The sequence below is a fragment of the Nematostella vectensis genome, chromosome 12 (assembly GCF_932526225.1).
Source record: "Nematostella vectensis chromosome 12, jaNemVect1.1, whole genome shotgun sequence".
In the NCBI taxonomy this organism is placed as follows: domain Eukaryota; kingdom Metazoa; phylum Cnidaria; class Anthozoa; order Actiniaria; family Edwardsiidae; genus Nematostella; species Nematostella vectensis.
The window spans coordinates 6,044,171-6,065,695 of record NC_064045.1 but is presented as its reverse complement, the minus strand read 5'-3'; the positions used below and the strand labels follow the sequence as shown (position 1 = coordinate 6,065,695).

The following is a 21,525-nucleotide window of genomic DNA, read 5'->3' as shown; positions in this document are numbered from 1 at the left end:
TGTGGTTATCAAAATCGTGGTCGCATTCCACAGGAGCCCCGGTGGCTTTCATTACATCAGCATACTAAAAGTCCTAATTAGTGTATCTTGTCGTTATAGCGACGAGATGCCGATAACTGCGTGAGCCAATCAGCGCTCAGAAGCTGAACGGTTTTCTTGTCGCCTAGCGTTCGACTGAAACAGTTGGCGATTGATTCCCAAAGAAACGACGTTTACTTCGTAAAAACTCCCGAGAAATACTTCTTACATACTTGAAATTATCAAAGGTAATTGCTCTCAAACCCAATAGTATACCTTACAGATACCATCGAAAGTTTCTTTTCGCAAGAACCGAATTTTCATTGCCTTTCTAAGGCGATTTACTGAATTTGTTCTAACGTGTTCCACTCAAAAACATAAATCTTCGGCGTTTCTGTGCTTTTATAACTTTGCTGTTTCTAGATAATTTTACTTACTGATTTACTGTGGGTAAGCTAGTAAAAGATGACCAAATATCGAAACTTTTCGGTTAAAGATCGTGCGCGACGATCTAAGTAGTTCCACCAGTACAAAAACAACACAGACACTTTCCTTACACATTTTGACTCTGTTAAATAAATTTTTAAGTTGCTTTTGAAAAACTCTGATCCTAAATATTAACCTGCTCATATTGATCATTTATAGATGACGGCTGTAGCGCAAAAGTGTGGCCCTAAATCTGTCTCAAGACCAAAACACTGGAGTGAGGAAGTGGAAGAAGGTAAGAAAGTAAGCTATGCATCCACTTTCACAAAGCAGCTGTTGTAGGTATCAACGCCCCAACTCGCCCTATACATGGTGCATTGCTTTAGTGGGCATTTTTAAAGCCAATGGAAGTCATACGTCAAACTCCCGGTGACTTTTACGATCATCTTGTAAATTTACTGCCTAGAAAGTCTTGAGAATCAGCAGTTACAACGCAACACATTCTGGGAAAGGTCATTTTGTACCTTAAAAGCCCTATAAGAAACTTCATAATAGGCTATTACACTTACTGATCACTCGACTTTTTGAGTGGCAAATTCAAGCAGAAATAAACACAAAAATGACTGCGCTTGTCCTACCAGAGAATGTCAAAAATATACAATTTTTTTATGAAAATAAGCCCTTTCTGACAGAGAAACTTTTGGGCTGATGGGTTCAGACCAAACGGTCTTCTTTTAGTGGTCAAAGAATCAGCGCAATCTGCTCTCATGTACACAAGCACACGCTGCTCACCTGTCCTTAAAAAAATAAGCTCCTTAAAAAAAATATCTAGATTTACATGTTAAATTTCACTATTTGTGAAAACTGCTAACTGAAGTACTCTCATATGCGCAGTCAAATGGCACCAACTCTCATCAACATTCATGTCGAATTAATACATGTTCAGAGTGAATGAGAGTGTATTAGAGTGCATGGTCAAATGGACATAGAATTGGAACTCTGGTCTACTCTCATCTCCCTTTGATCGAAGCTTAAAAGCCCGGTACTTTTTAGGGGTATTTTCTAATTTCCCAACAAGCATCCCTATCACTTTTTCCCTAAAGGACCTTTCCCATACTTAAAAGCCAGAGCATGAATTTGACCTCCAAAAAGTCACATTATCTGTTAGTGAAGTTCCCTATTGAAATAATTGTTTGCATTACATTAACATGGAGCTCTGTGAAAATGGTTACACCCATACCCAAATTGAGACTGGTACTTATCTAAGGAAGAGCATTGGTATAAGTACAGTATTACAGGGTTAAAACCATTAACATTATATACATTCATAACATTTATTTATGTACAGTGTCAGACCTTTTCTGCATGGCTCTCAGCCTGTAACACCAAATTCAATTCTAAATTTAGTGCTACTGAATCTACTTTATCTACTGAATCTTTATTTTATAAGAACAGCTAATTTTGAGTTGAGCCTGGGCTGTCCTTATTTTTGGAGTATTTAAAGGCTAAAAATGTTCAGTATGTTCTGAAATAAGATTAATATCTTTTATCTTTTTTCCGTAAACTTAGGTGAGGCCTGGCATCATGGTTTTGAAAAAGAAACCTGGTAAATCTATCTGATAAAAAAAGCCATATTCAATTATAAATGGGAGCATAGAGGAAGATTTATTTACACCCATTTTCCTTACTATCCCTCATACTTTTCTGTTTTCATGTCCTGATTGTAGGGTTATTGCAGTTTGTCTAACCTACAGTATCTTTCTCTTTTTAGCATATAGATTTCAATGTGCCGGCTACAGAGATGCTATAGAATACTCAGACATCAAACAGAAGGAACCAGAGAGATGGCCTCACAATGGTTATGTCAAGAAATTACAGAGAAAGGATGGATGTTTTGTTTACTTTGATAAAACACGCGAATGTCAAGACAAAGATGTTAACAAAACAAAGATGTATGGATATTAAGACAGTGAATCAGTGATAGGATTTTTTGTACATACATTTTGAAATAATAGCCAAGCTAATATATCTACTGCAGAGTTTAATATTGTTAGTAGTATCCCAAGATGGCTTGTACAGTTTCTGCCACTTGGGCGAGTGGATCCATTGTTGTACTCTTTGTGCCGTTTGAATCAGCCCTCTCATGTTGTAGATAATCATTTTTGTTTTTTAAACCATTTATTGATATATTTTATGCATCGCTGTGTTGAAGTTTTTTTCTTAAATTGAAAAAAAGTAAATTGTATGGCATTGTTTCTTGAGGCTAGAAGCTTTGAAAAACTAAAAATAAACACATTTTTCACATTATTTATGTATTGATCTGCTCATTGCGTTGCATTCTCTACACGGAACCAATAATAAAGCTTTAGGAAATTCGTCGTCACGTCACAGCTGATTTGGCCCTACAACAATCCGCCCTTTAGAAAATAAACTGACCGCGGGAAACGCCTGGGGAGAAGGCGACAGTGTTGAAAAAACGCAAGACTAGTTCCAGTACCGCGTGGTTAAACCAGCCTAAGCCTTTTTGTTTTAAAATGGCGGCGTTTTACCGGCGACCTGCCACATTTTGGCGAATGCTAAGAAAACTAGATCAAACCTAAGGCTAAAATTTTCTTTATGACTCCCTCATTATCAAAAAAATCTGTCATCTTTTGTACAGTATGGTTTTAATGCTGTACAGTAAGTCAAAACAGCGACCGAAGTCAGCCTTTCGTACCTTATCTCGAAAGATACAACACTGAGATTTTGTTTGTTTTCGCCAGAACACGCGCATGCGCATAAGTTATTCAGCACTGTCGGAGGAGGCTAGTTTATCCCATGTTAAAAAAAACATAGCGTCGTTTGATCGGAAAGTCCGTCCAAATTACGCCGGTCGTCCAGTTTTAGTATTATTTGCTAGCTAACAACAAACAGCGTCGTTTGATCGGAAAGTCCGTCCGAATTACGCCGTTCGTCCAGTTTTAGTCTTGATAGAGTTAAAGGTTATCTGAGACGGCGCAATATCAGAGGCAAGCATAGTGTGTCTATTAGGAGCGGTTGCAGAGGCCGTAGCTAGGCAGGGGTCGTTGCTACGGGTTAATGCAAAGGGCGTAGCTAGGGGTGCAGAGGCCGTAGCTAAGTAGGGGTCGTTGCTACGGGTTAATGCAGAGGGTGTAGCTAGGGGTGCAGAGGCCGTAGCTAGGCAGGGGTCGTTGCTACGGGTTAATGCAAAGGGCGTAGCTAGGGGTGCAGAGGCCGTAGCTAGGTAGTGGTCGTTGCTACGGGTTAATGCAAAGGGCGTAGCTAGGGGTGCAGAGGCCGTAGCTAGGTAGGGGTCGTTGCTACGGGTTAATGCAAAGGGCGTAGCTAGGGGTGCAGAGGCCGTAGCTAGGTGGGGGTCGTTGCTACGGGTTAATGCAAAGGGCGTAGCTAGTGGTGCAGAGGCCGTAGCTAGGCAGGGGTCGTTGCTACGGGTTAATGCAAAGGGCGTAGCTAGGGTTGCAGAGGCCGTAACTAGGTAGGGGTCGTTGCTACGGGTTAATGCAGAGGGTGTAGCAAGGGATGGGTTCACTGGGCGTAGTAGTCCCTTTGTGACCGAGGTACGTAAGCTATTCTGCATATGCAGCCCTTGGCAAGGCCGAGCTTCAGTCATTTGTATTTCCCAAACTGTTTACTAACAAGTGGTATTTCAGCTTACAACTTACTGTGATTACTTCTCGTATTTTCTCCATAAAAGAGTCTTTATTATATTTGGCTGATAGAAATATTTGTACAGGACAGCTAATAGGTTTAGTACCCTAGGGGCTAAAAGGCACGTTCTTGATATTAGACCGAGTAGGAAGGAGCGATACGATTCCAGCTCCCACCCCCTCTTCTCCGCCGCTCGGCATTCGACTCTTATAATATCTAAAGAAGCAGAAGAAAAATATCCACACTTTAAAAATATCTTAAAAAGATATCCTTTATCAAACAGACCTAAAGAAAGCACCTTAAAAAAGCAAGTGAAAAAAATAATTGTTTCTGCCATGATTCGAGTATTATTGGGGGGGGGGGGGGGGGGGCTGGTCCCCCAACCATATTATTTGGGGGGGGGGGCGGTTCTGCCGGTTCGGCCCCCGGTTCCGCCGCCCGTTGATAAAGGCACGAGTGGTTACGAACTTGCGAGAATCTTAAGAATTCGGGAATCTCGGAAGTCGGATGATAAGGACAAGTGCAGACTGCTTGCGTGCGAAGTGATGAGGCTCCCTACCGTCAAGCTGGCACTAGATGTGAGTGTACATTGAGACTGTTAGTTTTGTATAATTTCATTATGTATTTTACCACAGGCGGTGTCGGTACTTTGTTATTGCTAATAATTAACATTATACCGTTATTCATTCACATGCGCGTTATTATGTGAATGGATTTCCCAACACAGAAATCTAGAAGGGGGAATGCTAGAGCATTTTTGTGACGTGCGTCTTTTGAAGCTGTTTCATCATTTTAGATTTAGTTAACTCGTTAATTATTCACAGCGTGTGAATAACCGCGCGCCTTCAGTGTCTATTTATTATTTCTTTTTAAAACGCAACGCAAAAATACATGTATTTTTGGGTGCTAGAAGGGGGCTGGTGGGCGGGCAGGGCCCCCTTGGCCACCCCCCTGGCTACGCCCCTGACGCTGTCTCCATGCTCATAGGTTTTGAGCAAAGAAGTTACGGGAATGAGCGATTGTTGTTCTTTTATTGATCCTATACAATACTGACGGAATCAGTTCATTTCCATCAGGCGTCCGCCAGTCTCCCATCAGCCGTTCAGGGCCGTAGCAGGTGGTGGGGTCTCGTCTTCACTCAGAGGATTCCACGCATGCGTTTAAGATTCTGCATATTGTAGAACTGGAGCATTGCGCGTTAATTTGTACCAGTATTGCTTATATCATGGTGGAGCGCGCAGAACTACGTCATTTCTCCGTGGTTTTCGTCCGGGTTAATATGATATTAGTTTGAAACAAAAACACATGAATATTAACGTGCCGTAGCAGGACTCGAGATATTGGGGGAGGGGGGGGCAATACAGAAACATTAAGAAAATATTTTGGGGCACAGCTACGCCCCTACTGGGGGCTTCACAGCCCTGCCCCCAGTGTCCCACCCCCTGCTACGGCCCTGATATATGGCACACAAAGAGCTGCATGACACATTGATCACGTGACACAAGAAACTTAAAGGCACTCTTTGAAACCAGGCTACGGGTGACGGCTCGAATATCGCAGGATAACTCTGGGGGTTGGGAGTCAGTTTCGGCACGTTCATGTGTAACTGTCAAAAACATCAAAGTACTAGAAATGTATCCACTACGAGACCGGTTGATATCATTCTAAGAATCTACGTTTATTTTGCTGAACCCTTGCTGCTTATTGACAAGCAATATATTTACGCCTGTCAAACAGATATTTAAATTGGAAAGTGCTATCACTCGTGTGAAAGGGGAACAACAAATTCAGGAGGAAAGGACTGCACTCTATGTGGTTCCTGTTCGGTTATTGTGCAATGTTATTTTTTTCTTTTGTTGGTTCAAATATCATTGCATAAAAAAGACCCCACTTGAGGTTGGTAGCAGTTTATTTTCAGTTTGGTAACAAAAAAATACGACAAAATTCACATCAAGCTTTAAGTTTTATATAAATAGCAGGCAAAAAAAAATTGTTTGATTTTATTTTAGAAAATAAATCGGTCCTTGAATTTTCGAAATCTCATATGTTTTGTTTCGATAGTATTTGATTTAAGCCCACTTAGAGAAGTATTGAGTTTGATTTGTTTAATGTGGTGGGTCTCCCACTGGTCTTGCCCACGCGAATTTCAAAATAAATCTATTGGCGTCTCCAAATCAAATTCCGGTATCTTTTTTTTCTCTTGAAATGATCGCTAAGGTTATAATATTCATGGAAAAAAGGGAAATAAAAGTTATTTTTACCAGAGAATAGTACGTTTTTTTAGATACAGATAAAAATCAAACAACTTTTATTAAAAAATGTATTATAATTTCGACGATAATAGAAAATATTTTAACAATGCTTAAAAGCATCTTTGAGTCATCTCCTCAGCCCAACAGGAATTTTCCACACGCCTCTAAACTTCAAACATAATTCGAAACAAGTCTTTAAAAACAACCGAAAAATTTGTAAAAGTTTCTTTTTTTGTTTTTATTTTCATTTTTCAGGCTCTTCGGTTTATCGAAGGAGGAATATTAATCTGAATATACTGGTGGATGTCGATGTCCATGTGTGAAAACTGTTCTAAAGAAAGTTGTTTTCTATAGTTCACAGCACGATTCTATCTAGTAAGACTCTTTCGCCAAAATATTTAAAAGAAACACCCAGAAAAACATCCATGTAAGTTAAAATCCTTTTCGTCTGAATAACCTGTTTGGTTTTAATTACAAGAAAACTTTTGTATCTTAACCACTATTTTAGGAGCCCTCCAATCTTAGCCCATGTCTCCAATTAGTTGAACTAGTGTTTACATGAAACACGGAATGAAATTGATTTCTTTGTAGAAAAAAACCGCGAGCTTTCTCTAATAAGGGAATTCAATCTAGCCTTTTAGGCCGACTAATAAAGAAAATTAGAGATTTTTCGGATTAGCAAGAAAGAAATTTAAACGATTTGCCATGCTAAAGTGCATAGACAAACAATCAATTTCGAAAGGAAATATATTAACAAATGTTGCATGAGAATGATGCTAACGCATATCAGAAAAAAATTCACAAAAAATATCTAAAAAAATGTCTAATGGGGTAATGGTTTTAGGATCCGAGATCAAATTATTGGGTTTTTTTTCTAAATAACGCGGGCGAATGAGTTGACGTATCATTTTTCGGGCCATGATGAGGTCGCTCGAGGTTAGTGTGTTGGAATGAACCCTTATCAAACAAAATCTTTCCGTGAACTCTTTTTTCGGTCACAGTGGCTCTATATAGACCACGTAGACTTCGCTAATTACGACATTGCATCGCGATTCGCAAGCTAAAACGTCCTTGCTCAATTATTTATCAACATCTGTCTCTCGTAAGAAAATGCAAATGTAATCTATACACTTCGCTACGCCTACGAAGAAAGAAATTGCCCTAACAACGCCGGTCAAATCATTTCAGTCGTAGAAATAAAGCAGGAGTATGTTCCATCGAAATTTGAACTAACAAATAGTGTAACGTGGTGTGAAAATGTAACAGATTGTGGGTGGGTCGTTTTGAAATACTTGTAAAAAGTATTTTACAGTAAAAATCGTCAATGAAAGACAGGTGTAAGACCGCTAACATTGTCAATTTTGTGATATAATGTCCCTTATTGGCTACTCTTTTCATCTCAGCAGATCTAATTGCCACGGAAACCAATCAGAGGTGTCTTGCGGGATAAATAAATTAGTCTTTTTCTCCTTTTTTTGGATTCAAAGAACAGGGACTAGGTTAGCTGGATAAAAGACCCTTGGACTTAAGACGTTTCGAGTGTTATGACCACGTCTTTAACAACGGTCGTGATGTTTGGGAATGTGGCAAAGCAACCCTTGTGTTGAGTGTGTCGAGATTTGAAACAAACAGTTGGTATGTTTACCGGAGTTGGTGAATAACACTAAAAACACGTAACAGACATGGATGAAGGCGACCAAGTACCTCTTTTAGTAAAAGCAAAGAGCATCGAAGAGATACATAAAGAAGAAAATGAAACACACTCCTTCCAGGCATTCTTCAACATCTTCAATGCGAACATGGGGACAGGTATATTGGCCATGCCGTATGTTATCCGTTTGACCGGTTACTGGGGAGTTGCTATCGTTATTTTGGTGGCACTACTCGGGAACTACACTGGAAAAATTCTGATCCACTGTCTGCACGAAAACACCCCAGAAGGCCATTTTAACAAGTTTACTTATGCCGATCTCGGGGAAGCTTTCTGGCCCAAGTATGGGCGACTTATGGTGCATATAACGAACTTCTTCGAACAGTTCTCTCACTGTACACTGTTTCTTATAATGTGTGGCACTGTTATGCACCATACTTTCCCTGACAGTGGGATTTCTGAGAGTTTGTGGATCTGTATTGTGTCATTTGCCGTGGTGCCGTGCGCGTTTGTGCGAACCATGAAGCATATCTCGCACATCAGTATTCTAACCGTAATTGTGTCCATGGGTTCGTCCACCTGTGTTCTTGGCTACAGTCTCTACCACCACGACGACTGGAAAACCCACAACCTCACCTCGTTCAACTTCAGGCATATGTCCATAGCAATGGGCATCGTCACGGTGACTTTCTCCTCCACCGCCTATCTGCCCGCCATTGAGCGTTCCATGAAGTACCCGGCTGAGTTCAATGCGATGATGAACTTTACCTACACTCTGGTGACCATTATCAAGTACAACTACGGAATCCTGGTCTATTTCGCCTTCGGCAAGCACACAGAGCAGCTTATGACCCTAAGCCTGCCTCTGGGACCCTTCAGAACTGCTCTGGACTTCCTGGTCATAATCACCGCCCTCCTGTTCTACGTGGTGCCGATGTTCACCCTATACGATATTTTCGAGAACCAGTTAGATATTCCTCTTTTGCGCAAAGTGGGGGATCAACCACTAAAGTGTTACAATGGCTGTACGCCTAAACTCGTGTTCAGGTTTGTGTTTGTCGTGTTGTCAATGGTCGTGGCAATCTTTGTCCCACATTTTGGTCTCCTTATGGCGTTTGTTGGTGGGTTTACCGGCTCGATTCTCGTCTACATCTTTCCATGCATGTTCCACGTGAAGCTACATCATAAGACGCTACCGTGGTATTACATCGCTTTGGATGTGGCGATTATCGTGTTCGGTGCTGTTGCCTGTTTATGCGGAGTGGTTTTCTCTGGTATACAAATTGCCAAGGAGTACGATTTCTATAAAATGTGGGGTATTGAGCCAGATACAGATTAAAACAAGCTTATAGGATGCAATGAAAATTAAGATATATGGGGAAATTCCAGTATGGGTATAAAACTATTGACGCGCGTTAACTAATATTTGCGTTCATAGAGTATGAATTGAACGTTCAAACACATTACTTTGTAGTGTGGACGCATTTTTTTAATTTTTTTTTAGTATCGAATAGGAACAAATAGGAAAAGAATAAGTATTGTGGCTATACATTAGAATTTATCCGGCAGGAATTTGAAGCCTCATTTTGTTAGACACGTTTCTCGAGGCTCCTCGCTGATGAAAGATTGTTTGATGAAGCAAAAAATAACGCACGCATTTGATATTTCCGGGTTCAGTTTCCTTCCTGCAGTAGCAAAGCTTTTTTTGTCATTTATATTTCAAGGAATAACATCCGTAATGACGCCCAATTCACACAAGGGATTTTCCAATAGAGACGCGAAAAGGGGGCGGTTGTCTACTTTGTTTCTCAATGTGAACTTCCACCTTCACCACGTAAAGTGAACCCCTACTGAGTGATTTAATAGGAAGCTTTAATTGCGATTTTAAAATCAATATTCCGGACTAAAATTGTGTATTCAAACATTTACCATTTTCTTAGCTTGCAGAAAAAGTTTACATTCCTAATCAAAAAATAATTTAAAAAAACACTGACTTTTTTCGTATTATAAAATGCATTTTTTAAATAAGCATATTTCTTACGTATGGAAAATGGCTTGTTTTAACGAACTATTACATTTAGTGATATTGAGAGGGTTTGGTATTCTATTTTGCTTATTGTTTGTATAAATTAAGGAAAATATCCAGAGAGAAGTATGACCTATTATGACCAATCATATAACCCAAACTTGTTCTTAATCTCTCCTTAATGTCCAACTTTATTCTACGCCTATTTCACAGGCTTTCATCCACTTCAAAATAACACAAACCGCAAACTTTTTCGAGTAGTTCCAAACAATTAGCGCTAACCAAATTAAGAACCCCTCTTGAAACTCTCGCAGATGGAAATGGCTTAGCTATCCTAGAAGAACACATAGAGTATCCTACTTAGTATAATAGAATTGCACGATAAAAGCGGGAGTAAACAAATAAGAAAGATGCGCTACCTTCACCAATCATTTAAGACGGTTATGAGTGTTGAGTTTACTTCAATTCTATTAAAACAATGCTTGCCCGGTCCGAGACGGTGATATTTTTTTTTTTTTTTTTGAATTACAATTGCGAGTTAGCAAGAATAGTCTTCACAGTCCTCACAAGTCCTCTTTCGTTTCAAAGTTCAAAGAGGAGCTCCAAAGAGATGGTTTGTTAATTTAAATTTCCGTTGTTGTAATTATTACCCGTAACTTGCAGCTGGTTCTCCGATAAAAAAGAAAGTGATAATGTGAATGTTACATTCTTTGATTCGTTAATGGCAAAACTAGAAATCATCCGTTAAAAAAGTAAAAGCAATAGACAGCGATGTCTGATAAAATAGACTCTGATGTCTGATGAATAGCTTACTTATCATTTAGGTTAAATATTGTCCTGTGGTCCTTGTAAAAAACAAGCCATCATTTTCGACACTAACAATTTCATCATCTACTATACTGCAAACCAGTGCAAAACAAAAAGAAAATATATTAAGGTCTAGCTTTGTGGGGTTTATTGTATTTACCCGTTATGACGTTGTTAATGTTTCCGTCATTGGGCGATGGCGTTTATGCGAGGACGATATTGATCTAAAATAGCTCATTTTTTGTTGAAATGACTAAATTCACCTACAGTGCCGTAGCAGGCTTTGAAATATGCCCCCCCCACAATGCAGAAACATTTAGAAAATATTGGCGACACAGCCTCGCCCCTACCGGTCATTTCTTCGTATTTTCTTTAAATATTAGGGGGGCACGTGCCCCCCCCCAGTACCCCCACCGCCTGCTACGGCCCTGACCTAGATTTTGAAATGGAATAACAATACCGTTAGTTTGGCTTAGCTTGAAGGTGATATATCACTGTTTTATGTCCCATGTGTGATAACGTCTATTTAAGGGCGGCGGCTATCCGGCTAGGTTGACGGAGAAGAAGGGTCGCAAATAGAGAAAAGCAGTCAATTGACGAAAGGTTACGTTCTTGGCTACTCAATGAGTGTACGACTCTGTCGCGATCGTGTGTTTGAGGAATTTTCGAACAAGATTGAACAGAGAAGCAGTACAAGTCCTGGCGTCCCTAACCCACTAATCTGCTTTCGAATTCTTCTAAACAAACACCTCGGTTATCATAGCAAGATAATGAAATAATCAGTTAGCAAAAACGCGGGACCAAACACTTGCGAGCCTTTCGCCAATCGACATGTTAGTTAAATACAAAATGGTTTGAGTTTATGCATCTAGCATTTGCGCAAACCCGCAATTTCTCTTGATAACAGTAAACGAAATATGAAAATATTGCATAGCTACGGGCCCGTAGCCAAGATTTTGAGCGGAGGGTTCGTTTAACCATAAAGCGGACCCCTTTCTCTTAGGTAGCTCGTCCTAGCTCGCAACGGTTCTCAATTTTCCTTCATGACAGCGGACCTTCCAGTCGAGTGGGGTGGTTCTTCCGAACCCCCAGAACCCCCCCTGGCTACGGGCCTGAGCTATATTAGTTGGGTCTTATGTTGGGACTTGCGTTCGTGAAACACTAAATCAAGACTTGTAAATAATGTACAGAACTGGAGGGATAAAAGAATCACTTTCGGAAAACGAACTGCAATATTGAATATATATAGCATTCTCTCCATTAGTTAGTGCCACAAATTTAGTTAAGTTGCAAGCTGTATATAAGTTTATTTATTTATCTAATGATTCTTCAGGATAACAGTTTGTTAAATACAGTCACGTGGTGGTTTGCAAGGGAACAAATAAAGTATTAAGTAAAACTAAAATATTCTCATTTCCTTTATTCTACCCGTCCTTTTCACCGGCTGTCTGTCTGTCTGTCTGTCTGTCTGTCTGTCCGTCCGTCCGTCCGTCCGTCCGTCTGTCCGTCTTTCTGTCTGTCTGTCTGTCTGTCTGTCTGTCTGTCTGTCTGTCTGTCTGTCTGTCTGTCTGTCTGTCCGTCCGTCCGTCTGTCCGTCCGTCCGTCCGTCCGTCTGTCTGTCTGTCTGTCTGTCTGTCTGTCTGTCTGTCTGTCTGTCTGTCTGTCTGTCTGTCTGTCACAATACATATCAGTGAATTATTAATATAAATTCTACGACATATTCCTGTTTTGTGTGGTCTGTTGCTTTTGCCGTGAAGAAGAAACCCGCATGCCAGTTCGTGCCTGTCTTTGGTGTAAAACCACAGGCCTCCCAAGTATTGTATATAAGAGCTAAAAGGTGCGGAATAAGGATTTACTGAAGTGGGGGAATTTACCCTGCGCACCTCCCTCCCCCCTTAGGTACGCACACCCTGAAAAATGTGAATATTTAAGGGTACTGTAAGTAGCCTGGAAGAACTGACGTTTTAATAGCTCTCTCTTATGGTTTAAGACCCTCAAGTAAAGTAAGCACCAATCCAAGACTACGAAACGAAGACCAGGTTCGAATAGTAATTGATAGGAGTGATGAACTACGCAGCACTCGACAACTTGTCGTATCAAGTAGTCTCGCGTTTCGCACTTAAAAAATCTAAATAACAAATAAGGTTTATCAGGTGTTGACCTTGCATAGCCGTCAACAGAACTTGCGCAGCAGTAGTAGCAGTAGTGGTAGTGGTAGTTGTAGTGGTAGCAGTAGTAGCAGTCGTGTTAGTGGTGGTAGTTGTAGTGGTAGCAGTAGTAGAAGTAGTAGACGATTTCAACAGCTAAATCATTTTCTGGCTTCCACTTTCTGGCTCCCCCCCCCTCCCCCCGCCAACCCCTACGTACACACCTTGCAAATGTGAATAAGTAGCTTGGAAAAGCAGGAAAGAGGAAAACTGACGTTCTAATAGCTCTCTCTTATAGTTTTACGACCCTTAAGTAATTAAGCATCAATCCCCGAAGAAGACCTGGAAAACGGGTGGAAAGGAGTGTCAAAAAAATTTGTTTGGAAATATAGCAAGTCTTTCTGGAATCCTACATATATTCAAATTCATACTCGCTCTGATTTGCTGTTACAAACTAATTGCGTCATTTATATCGATAATTTTTATAACTGAGTAAAAGATTAAAACTCATTCAACTTCCTCACGTCTCAAAGGCAAGTAAAATAATAATCAGGGCTTTTTCGCCAACTAAAAATAGCGTACAATTCTATTCAATAATTTGACTATTGGACTGCGCTGCTCGTGCGAAATCGCTTTTCGCGTGTAATAAACCGTGAAGTTCACTCATCGATGATAAATTTCTCCATAGAATCCAATAAGGACTCTTTTACAAAGCGGAAGCTATAAAAGCTTGAATAATTGGAAAATGGTTAATGAAACCAAAGATTTACTTTACCATCGTTACGGATGCTGCCTGGAGGTGAAACAGAGGTGTTTACATAAAGCCGTGTGAAAAGCACAGTTTCGTAACATCCATAGCATGAATTGTCGAGCTAATATAAAATGATATATGCCGAACAGGAATAAGGCAAAAGTATTTGATCTAATCAGCCACTGACTGGTAAGAGAAGGTAAGGATTTTCTTTTGCTCTGATGACAACCCGTTTTTGGAATCACCAGCTCACAGATGTTTTCAATTTTCAGGCACAATTTAGAGTCTTTTAAATACTGCTTTGCTTGTTAAAAAATAATTCGATGATGGTTGTAGAATTGGTAAAGTTTATTATCACCCTAAGGGCTAGAATTTGTGTCCTTTAGTTGATTCTAGCGACACAAACCTCATATCAAATGGTGAAAATAACATATCCATTGCAAAAGTGAAATGACTTGCCATATAAACGAATTGCACTTTTTGTTCAGTCTGGGCGACTTTAGGGAGCGTTTTTTACTGGAAGGGTGCGGGGGTAAAAAAAGTTCAGTGTCGATTTTTGGACTCTACGATTACTTATCGTATTATTATTAAACTAATAATATTTTAGTTCTGATATTTTCCGAAGTTTCTGTCAATATCGTTTTTGTGCGTTGGTTTTTGTAATTATACGTAGGGTGTTAACGCTTATTTAAATGGAAATACAAAGGAATTACAAAATTGCTTTCACTGTTCACTGAACAAACGGAATTAAAGTTAATTGCTCCAAGGGCATACAACGAGTCCCCTTACCGAAACACGTTAAAATGGCATATTTCGTCATTTGAATATGTTCTGATGCTGAAAATATACATTTTAAAAGTTGCTAAGGAAAAAAAATAAATATGTTCCTTTTTCCCAGGAGAAACAATTTCTTTTTTCCCCAGCCAGCATTGGTTAGGAATTTTTTTCCCAGCGAGCAAGAGATTAGGCATATGTTTCTAACCAGCAGTGGTTGGGCATGTTAGCACATGAATAATTGCCCATATAACCGGGCAGGACGATTTTTTTCCCAAGCATCCGCTCCAGCGCCCCAAAAAATATTTCCAGCACAACTAGTTCGACTCCACAAATTTGCCAGCAGAACCATTTGGGACGATTTTATTCCCAGCAACTGAGGGGTCTAACATCTTCCCAGCCAGCAAAAAAAAAAAAAAAAACTCGAGCAATTATGTTGTTTGATATTCTTGTACCAAAGTGAAACTTTCATAAGACATGGTTGCATGATTGTTACCATGCTGTTATATAAGTATGTTAGTTGTTTTAGTTATTTACTTGATTTTTTAGTTTTATTTAGTTTTTTTTACTCTTTATTGCTTCGGTTTCTCTTTAAGTCCTGCCGCATCCATTTGAACTGCATGAGAACAGTCTGAAGGTAAATAAAAAAGAGACGAGTTTTGACCCTCGAAGCACACGGACAATACATCTCATGTGCGAACTGGAGGGTCTCAATGGGATTCAGGGCTAACCGTTAACACGAGGCTCCGCTATAAAATGTAAAGCTCCTCCCACCCCCGGGCTCAAGAACAATTAGTTATCAATCAGCCGTCAATGAGTCAACATGTCAGGGCAATTGCTATGAGCGCTAAATTCAAATTTAATATTCTAAACCAAAATAAATATCATTCCTAGGGGGTTGTCGATCTAAAAATGTCTATCGTAAAATATTCCTATACCAACTGTGTGCGCTCTAAAATACGAGCATTTTCATCACAGCGCGAGAATAATTTATACAGGTGCGTTAGATTATGGATAATGCAAAATTTAAAATTTTGCACCGAAAACGTAAGTAGACAGCAAATGACTAATTTATCAATCTCGTAACACAACTGTCTTGTTACCTGTGCAAAAGAAGTTTTATTCCAGCCGACTGAAGCTCAGAGATAAGCAATTTTACAGGAGGCTTATAATTTGTAACTGCTAGCTTTGCAGTGTGACTGATTATGATTGCAAATTTGAGCCCGGGGTTGGGTGGAGCTTTCCCTTTTATAGCGGAACCTCGTGTTTAAATAGAAAAAAATGGCGTTAAAAGTGTACTGTAATAAAGATGACGAAAATTAACCTTTACCGTAAGTCGCCTATTTTTTTCAATCGAAGGAAAAAAATAACCATTAACAGTAATAAAGTTGGCTGAAAATTAACCGTACCCTAAAATATAAGCATTTTTTAAACGTAACGTACCGTAGTTAAACATAAAAACTCTCTATTTTTTTCGACCGCTTAACGTAAAAATACGCCTATCCTAAACGTTAACTCTCTTGACGTTAACCGTAAATCAGGCATCCCCATTGAGACCTTCAAATCAGATCATCATCTGACATCTGAAATTAGTGATAACATTTTTGTAATAAAACATTTCTATTTTTAGATTATATGGGAAATATTCTTTACCAATCAATGTCGCCCTTGTAATCCGGGACCTTTACTTAGCACTTCTCATTCTAACGCCCGCAGATGAACGAATCTCACATCCTATATCTATTTATACAAGGTGATATCAGATTACAAAATAATAGTATTGGAAATAAGTTAAGAAAATTCCTAAATAAGTCAGAACGCCTTCCGATGTAAGAAAAATGAAAGTCAATCTAATGTAATTTTTTTTTTTAATTAAAAGCGCTCGTCTGGGATGGTATTTGAAGTATATTTTTTATTTGATCGAATTTAGCAGTCTTTCCTCGACGAAAAAACGTGTGAAAACATAACAAAAAGAGTAATGACTGTTTGCGGTATTTACATATCCACCACCTTGTATATACAAGCCAGCTCTATACAAGCTTTCGAAAGATATTTTTTTGGCGCGACATAAATCAGTAAAGAGCAGGTAAGCCAACAAAAAATTATGAAATCGAGCTAAGATATCGTCTGGAAAAAAGCTGAAAAAAAAAAGAGAAAAGAGAAGGTTATTGCAAAGCTAAGGTTTTTATTTTTATAAAAGGCTGCGGAAGTACCATTCAGAAGCTCAGCTTTTGATGTGAGTCGGCGACTTCTTACAAAAATTAAACTCTTAAATAAGTAATTGGCGAGAGAGTTCGTTTACACTGTCAATGTTTTGTTCTTTCGCAGCAGAATTTCGCGTATAATTTAGTGATCATCCCTTCCCTATTCCCAGTTTTTTCTTTGAAGTTTTAGTAAATCGAGTTTTTTTGTGCCCCTCAACTTCGAGTTGTGCCTTGAAGTATAGCGACCAAATACTTGATTCCAAATGAATGTCTTTCTTTCATGGGGTAAGGAAATTTCGATCCGTCAAACGCATAAAAGTAGTTCTTTATTATACTTCAAACCATTCACCACCGAATAAAAACCCTCAACATTCAAGACCAATATCTAGAAAAAAAACTGAGGGATATGGGTACGGTAATGTGCATTCTGATATTTTTTCTCACATCAGTGGTCTCAATGCTATCGGATTTGTTTTATTTTCTTGTGCCTTTTTTATTGCCTAATAAGTTTTGCGTTAGTCAATAATAACGGACTCACAAACATTGAGTTCTAATTTTACTAACCTAGAAAAAGTTCTTAATCTTACTAACCTAGGAAAAGTCCAATGCTTTATGTTGAAAATAAAATTCGGTAAATTTACACGTCTTTCCTCCGAATTTGCTACTATTTTTTCTAAAAAAGGATGATGTTCAAATATGAATAGCAAACACTTTTTGTGTGAAAATAATGGGTGCCCGATTATACTTCTTGGACTGACTTCGTTGTTATTTGTTTAGCACGCACTTCCGTTTTTTTCGGTGGACAAAAAAAAATTGTAGATAATTCTTTCCAGTCTAAGTTTAACAATTTCGAGATTTTTATTTTGGATGAAATACACAATCTTTCGGCGTGATTAAAATAAATTCTGTATTTCAATTTACAATTATATTTTAACTGTAAATGAATTGACCTAATTCTCTAAGATAAATTTTATCACAAGCTCAATTTACTTTTTCTTTGTAGAGCGTTTTTTTGCATTTCTGGTGGTTTCTTCTTCTACGGAAAATCTGCTTAGATGATTTATGCAGAATGCATTATTTCAATTCCATAGTAACCTTCCGTTCACTTATTCTCATAACAAATACTGAGCACTCACTCGGTAATCCTATACCATATATATACCATTAGTTTTTATAAAATACATATATTCTCCTTTTCACAACGGTCTTGAAAGATTGTACTTCGAGCAGACCTAATGATTGCGTTACGTTAAAAACTGTTGGCGTGACTGATTGTGTGACGCGGAATGTAGCTTGTGTGACTGATTTCGTGAAACCTTTTGTTATTCCAGCCTTCCTGGCCTGTCTGATATTTTCATGGCTCTGTACTCCTGTTCGCTGATTGTGTGATGCAATGAATTCATTTTTACGGACATGATGACGTGACGCATGTACTGGGAATTGCGTGATACTTGCGTGACCTAGCTACTGTTGCGTGACGTCTGCATGGCTCTGTATTCTGACTCTCCTACGGCGCAAATCCTCGTTCTCTTTGTCCTGTCCCTATTCGTCGTAGCAGACCTTGTTGGAAACATCCTCGTCTGTCTAGTTGTCCACAAAAACCCGCGCATGCGCACACCAATGAACATCATCCTCTTCAACCTCGCCATCTGTGACATCACTGTTGCCATGGGAATGACGTCAAAGTACATCATCACGAAATTCTTTCAACACCCTACAGGCGATTGCGGCAGATATCTGTGTACCTTCATAACATCCGGGAACCTCACCTGGGTAGGAGGCCTGGCCTCTGTGTTTTGCCTTGTGTCATTAGCATACGAGCGTTACTCTGCTATTGTGAACCCCATCAATATACACAAACGGACCTCTAAAACAAGCGCCAAAATCCTATGTATAATAGCTTGGATTACGTCTATCATGATTTGCATACCAGAGTTTTTTGGACACCAGTATAGCAAGGAAAGAGAAGTCTGCTACCAGCGGTGGCCCGCCGACGAGTGGTTACCTCAGGCGTACAGCATGTTCTGGCTGTTTATCGTTGGTTTTATCCCGTCTACTCTTCTAGTGTTTTATTATTCAAGAATCGTGCGTTCGCTCTGGTTTGCTGAGCATCCGTCACAGGAAGCGCATGCGCAGATGGCGGCTCTGCGGTACCGTAAGAGTGTAACAAAGATGCTGATTGGTATAAGTGTCATTTATATGATCGGCTGGATGCCAACGCTTTTTGTGTTTGTACTCGTCTACTGGCACACTGGATATCAGGTATTTCTAAGAATATGCCGTCACTATGACAATAAATTGTCATTTTGTCGGCAAAACAATTGTCATTGCGTGACTGTGACCGTAACTGTGACGACAACTTTGACTATGGCTGTAACAGCAATCGTAACTGTGACTGCAATCGTGAACGTGACTGTGACCGTGAACGTGACTGTGACCGTGACCGTGGGCATTACTATGCCGTGATCGCGACTGTAACTGTGACTGTGATTATGTCCGTGACCATGACCATGACTGTGAGCATAACTGTGAATGTGACCATGACCGTGACCGTTTTCGTAACCGTGAAGCCCCGTGCAAGCTGCGCCAGCAGCATTGCTGTCGAATTTTTTTTTACTTTAGGACAAAGGAAATGTCAAAATGGGAAATGGACTTTCTGACATTTCCTTTGCCTTGTGGTCAGCCGAGCAAGAATTCGCCAGCAATGCTGGCAGGTGTTGGCGCAGTTTGCACGGGGCTTGACAATGACCGTGGCAATGACCAACGCTGCTGCGGTACGTGTGATGCATATTTATTCGGCGAGGACAATAAAAAGAAGATGAACATATATTTTTTTACTTTAGGTTGGGCAGGTAATAGGAGCAGTGACCGCGATACTTGTTGTGTTTAATTCAGCGGTCAACCCATACGTGTATGCGCTTCAGAGCAAAAGCTTCAGAAAACAATTGAAGCGCTACTTGGTCTGCTGCTGTCAATGTCAGTACGAGGTGCAGCCAATCTCGAGCCTCGCTGCAGTGAAATCTGGCCGACAACTGTTTCCTAATATGGCTTACGGAGCTCATTCAAATGCAGCTGTTGAAGTGGTCGAGCTACAAAATGTCAGAAAACGAAGCGAGGAAGGAAACTTGTCAAAGGCCGCTTAATGAGCCGATATGACGGTGTCACCTAGAGGTTGGTACTTCATATACTCAAGATTTGTAATAACCTGCCGAACACACAGGGACAATGGCCATGCCTTTTTTTATATCTATTCATTGATCTAATCAATCAAAATTCCCAAAAAGTTGCGTTCTTTTAAGGGCCCTTGTCAGACAAACCTTTGTTGGTATTTATGTATCTATAAATGTATCCAAAATTAGTAGGCAAGTTTTTAAAGAAATGTTTATAATTTAGCTGCCAATTTCCATTGAAAATATCCAACAACTTTCTCAGATCCGCTTGATATATAGAGAATACTACATGGAAAGTGCACGCGTACGGTTTTTATTCACGAGATGTGCAGTATCAAAACACGAACGAGTAAGCGCAGCAAACGAGTGAGTTTTCTTTTATACGAAACAACGAGTGAATAAAAACTGTACAAAGCACTTTCCATGCTGTATTTTGTTTATTATATACATGCTGAGAAATTTATAATAAGCTTATTACATAACATTTTATTAGACGGTTCAGTTGAAGACAGACAGAAACTTACATTAAAATGAATCTGTCTCGCTAATGTCAGGCGATATTGAGAGTAGCAAATCTATTGCAGGGTTCAAAATAGTCTTTTTAAATCTGCTAGATTTTGCCGGCTTTGTGGATTTTGTTGGGGAAAAAAAGCTTACATACTCTAAAATATTAGAGGAAAAATAGAAAAAAAAAAAACAGAAAAAAAGAGCCGGCAAAGACCAGAAAACAGCCTATCGCCGGCAGCTATTTTGAACCCTGTATTGTCTTCCATTTGAAACGCTTTGTATTCAATTTTCACAGTAAAATTTTATTCTCTTGCTCAATGGAGCTCAATAACAAAAGTGACATGCAAAGCTACCCGTCTCCCCGCGTTGAGATTGAAGCCATTCAAGTGCAGTGAAAAAATATCGTGCGAATGTGAAAAAAACATCGTTCGCGCCTCTGATTTGCTGAGTCCAGTAACGAACGAGTATTTCTCAGTATTTATGTAATAAAAATGGATACTATCTCGCTCTGTGTATTTTTAGGTATTGTATTGCTATGATGACAAAATGGCGGCTGACATAATAGAACCTTTAACCAGAGTATCTAATATAGTCCACCAAAAACTGGGATTTGGATCTTTTGGCTTGATTATATTCATCGATCTGATTTATATCACCCCTGCAGCATTGTTGTCCGTCCGTCCGTCCTTTCGTTAGCTTGTGTAGCAAGCGCAATGGGGGAAAGGTGATCGGTTCAACATTTTCCTCCCTTCCAGATTATCTATCCACCTAACACCCACCCCCCCACCACCACCACCACCCACCCACCCCAGGTGCTTTGGTACGAATACCCGCCTTCAACCGAAAACTTGCAGCTAGGAGAAGGGGCTGACATCACTTTAACTGACATAACTCTGAGATCAAGATATTGGTGTCAACAACTTTGAGCATGTTACCAGTCTTCCTGTTTTCGGACTTCTAGTTTGTTTTCCGGTATCTCAAAACAACGTTTTCGAGTGCTATTCTGGCAATAGTTTCTGATCACTTTTGATAAATTTTGGCGTTAAAATTCGATACCCTTTGAAAGGACATATCTTGATATCAATCGTGGCTACTTTCCCGTTATAATTTCAGGTAATCTGAA

At 39.6% G+C, this 21,525-nt stretch overlaps 2 protein-coding genes and 1 long non-coding RNA gene across 4 annotated transcripts; all 3 read left to right on the top strand.

Moving 5' to 3' along the window:
- Nucleotides 1-114: 114 nt before the first annotated feature.
- On the top strand, nucleotides 115-2,312 carry LOC5506414. The gene is made up of 3 exons (XR_007305208.1): nucleotides 115-266; nucleotides 664-747; nucleotides 2,216-2,312. It is a non-coding gene; the product is annotated as an uncharacterized LOC5506414 (long non-coding RNA).
- A 5,472-nt stretch (nucleotides 2,313-7,784) lies between these two features.
- On the top strand, nucleotides 7,785-12,254 carry LOC5506413 (vesicular inhibitory amino acid transporter). Its single transcript, XM_032374799.2, has one exon. It carries the CDS (start codon nucleotides 8,048-8,050, stop codon nucleotides 9,353-9,355), a length of 1,308 nt encoding a protein of 435 aa, XP_032230690.1. The 5' UTR covers nucleotides 7,785-8,047; the 3' UTR covers nucleotides 9,356-12,254.
- A 3,942-nt stretch (nucleotides 12,255-16,196) lies between these two features.
- LOC125557587 (tachykinin-like peptides receptor 86C) lies at nucleotides 16,197-20,907 on the top strand. 2 transcript variants are annotated; one of them, XM_048720310.1, is made up of 3 exons: nucleotides 16,197-16,607; nucleotides 18,057-18,987; nucleotides 19,569-20,907. In XM_048720310.1, exons 2-3 carry the CDS (start codon nucleotides 18,211-18,213, stop codon nucleotides 19,866-19,868), a joined length of 1,077 nt encoding a protein of 358 aa, XP_048576267.1. In that variant the 5' UTR covers nucleotides 16,197-16,607; nucleotides 18,057-18,210; the 3' UTR covers nucleotides 19,869-20,907. The 2 variants fall into 2 exon arrangements, with proteins under 2 accessions (XP_048576267.1, XP_048576266.1); XM_048720309.1 differs by lacking the exon at nucleotides 16,197-16,607 and having other exon boundaries at nucleotides 17,895-18,987.
- The last annotated feature ends 618 nt before the right edge of the window (nucleotides 20,908-21,525 follow it).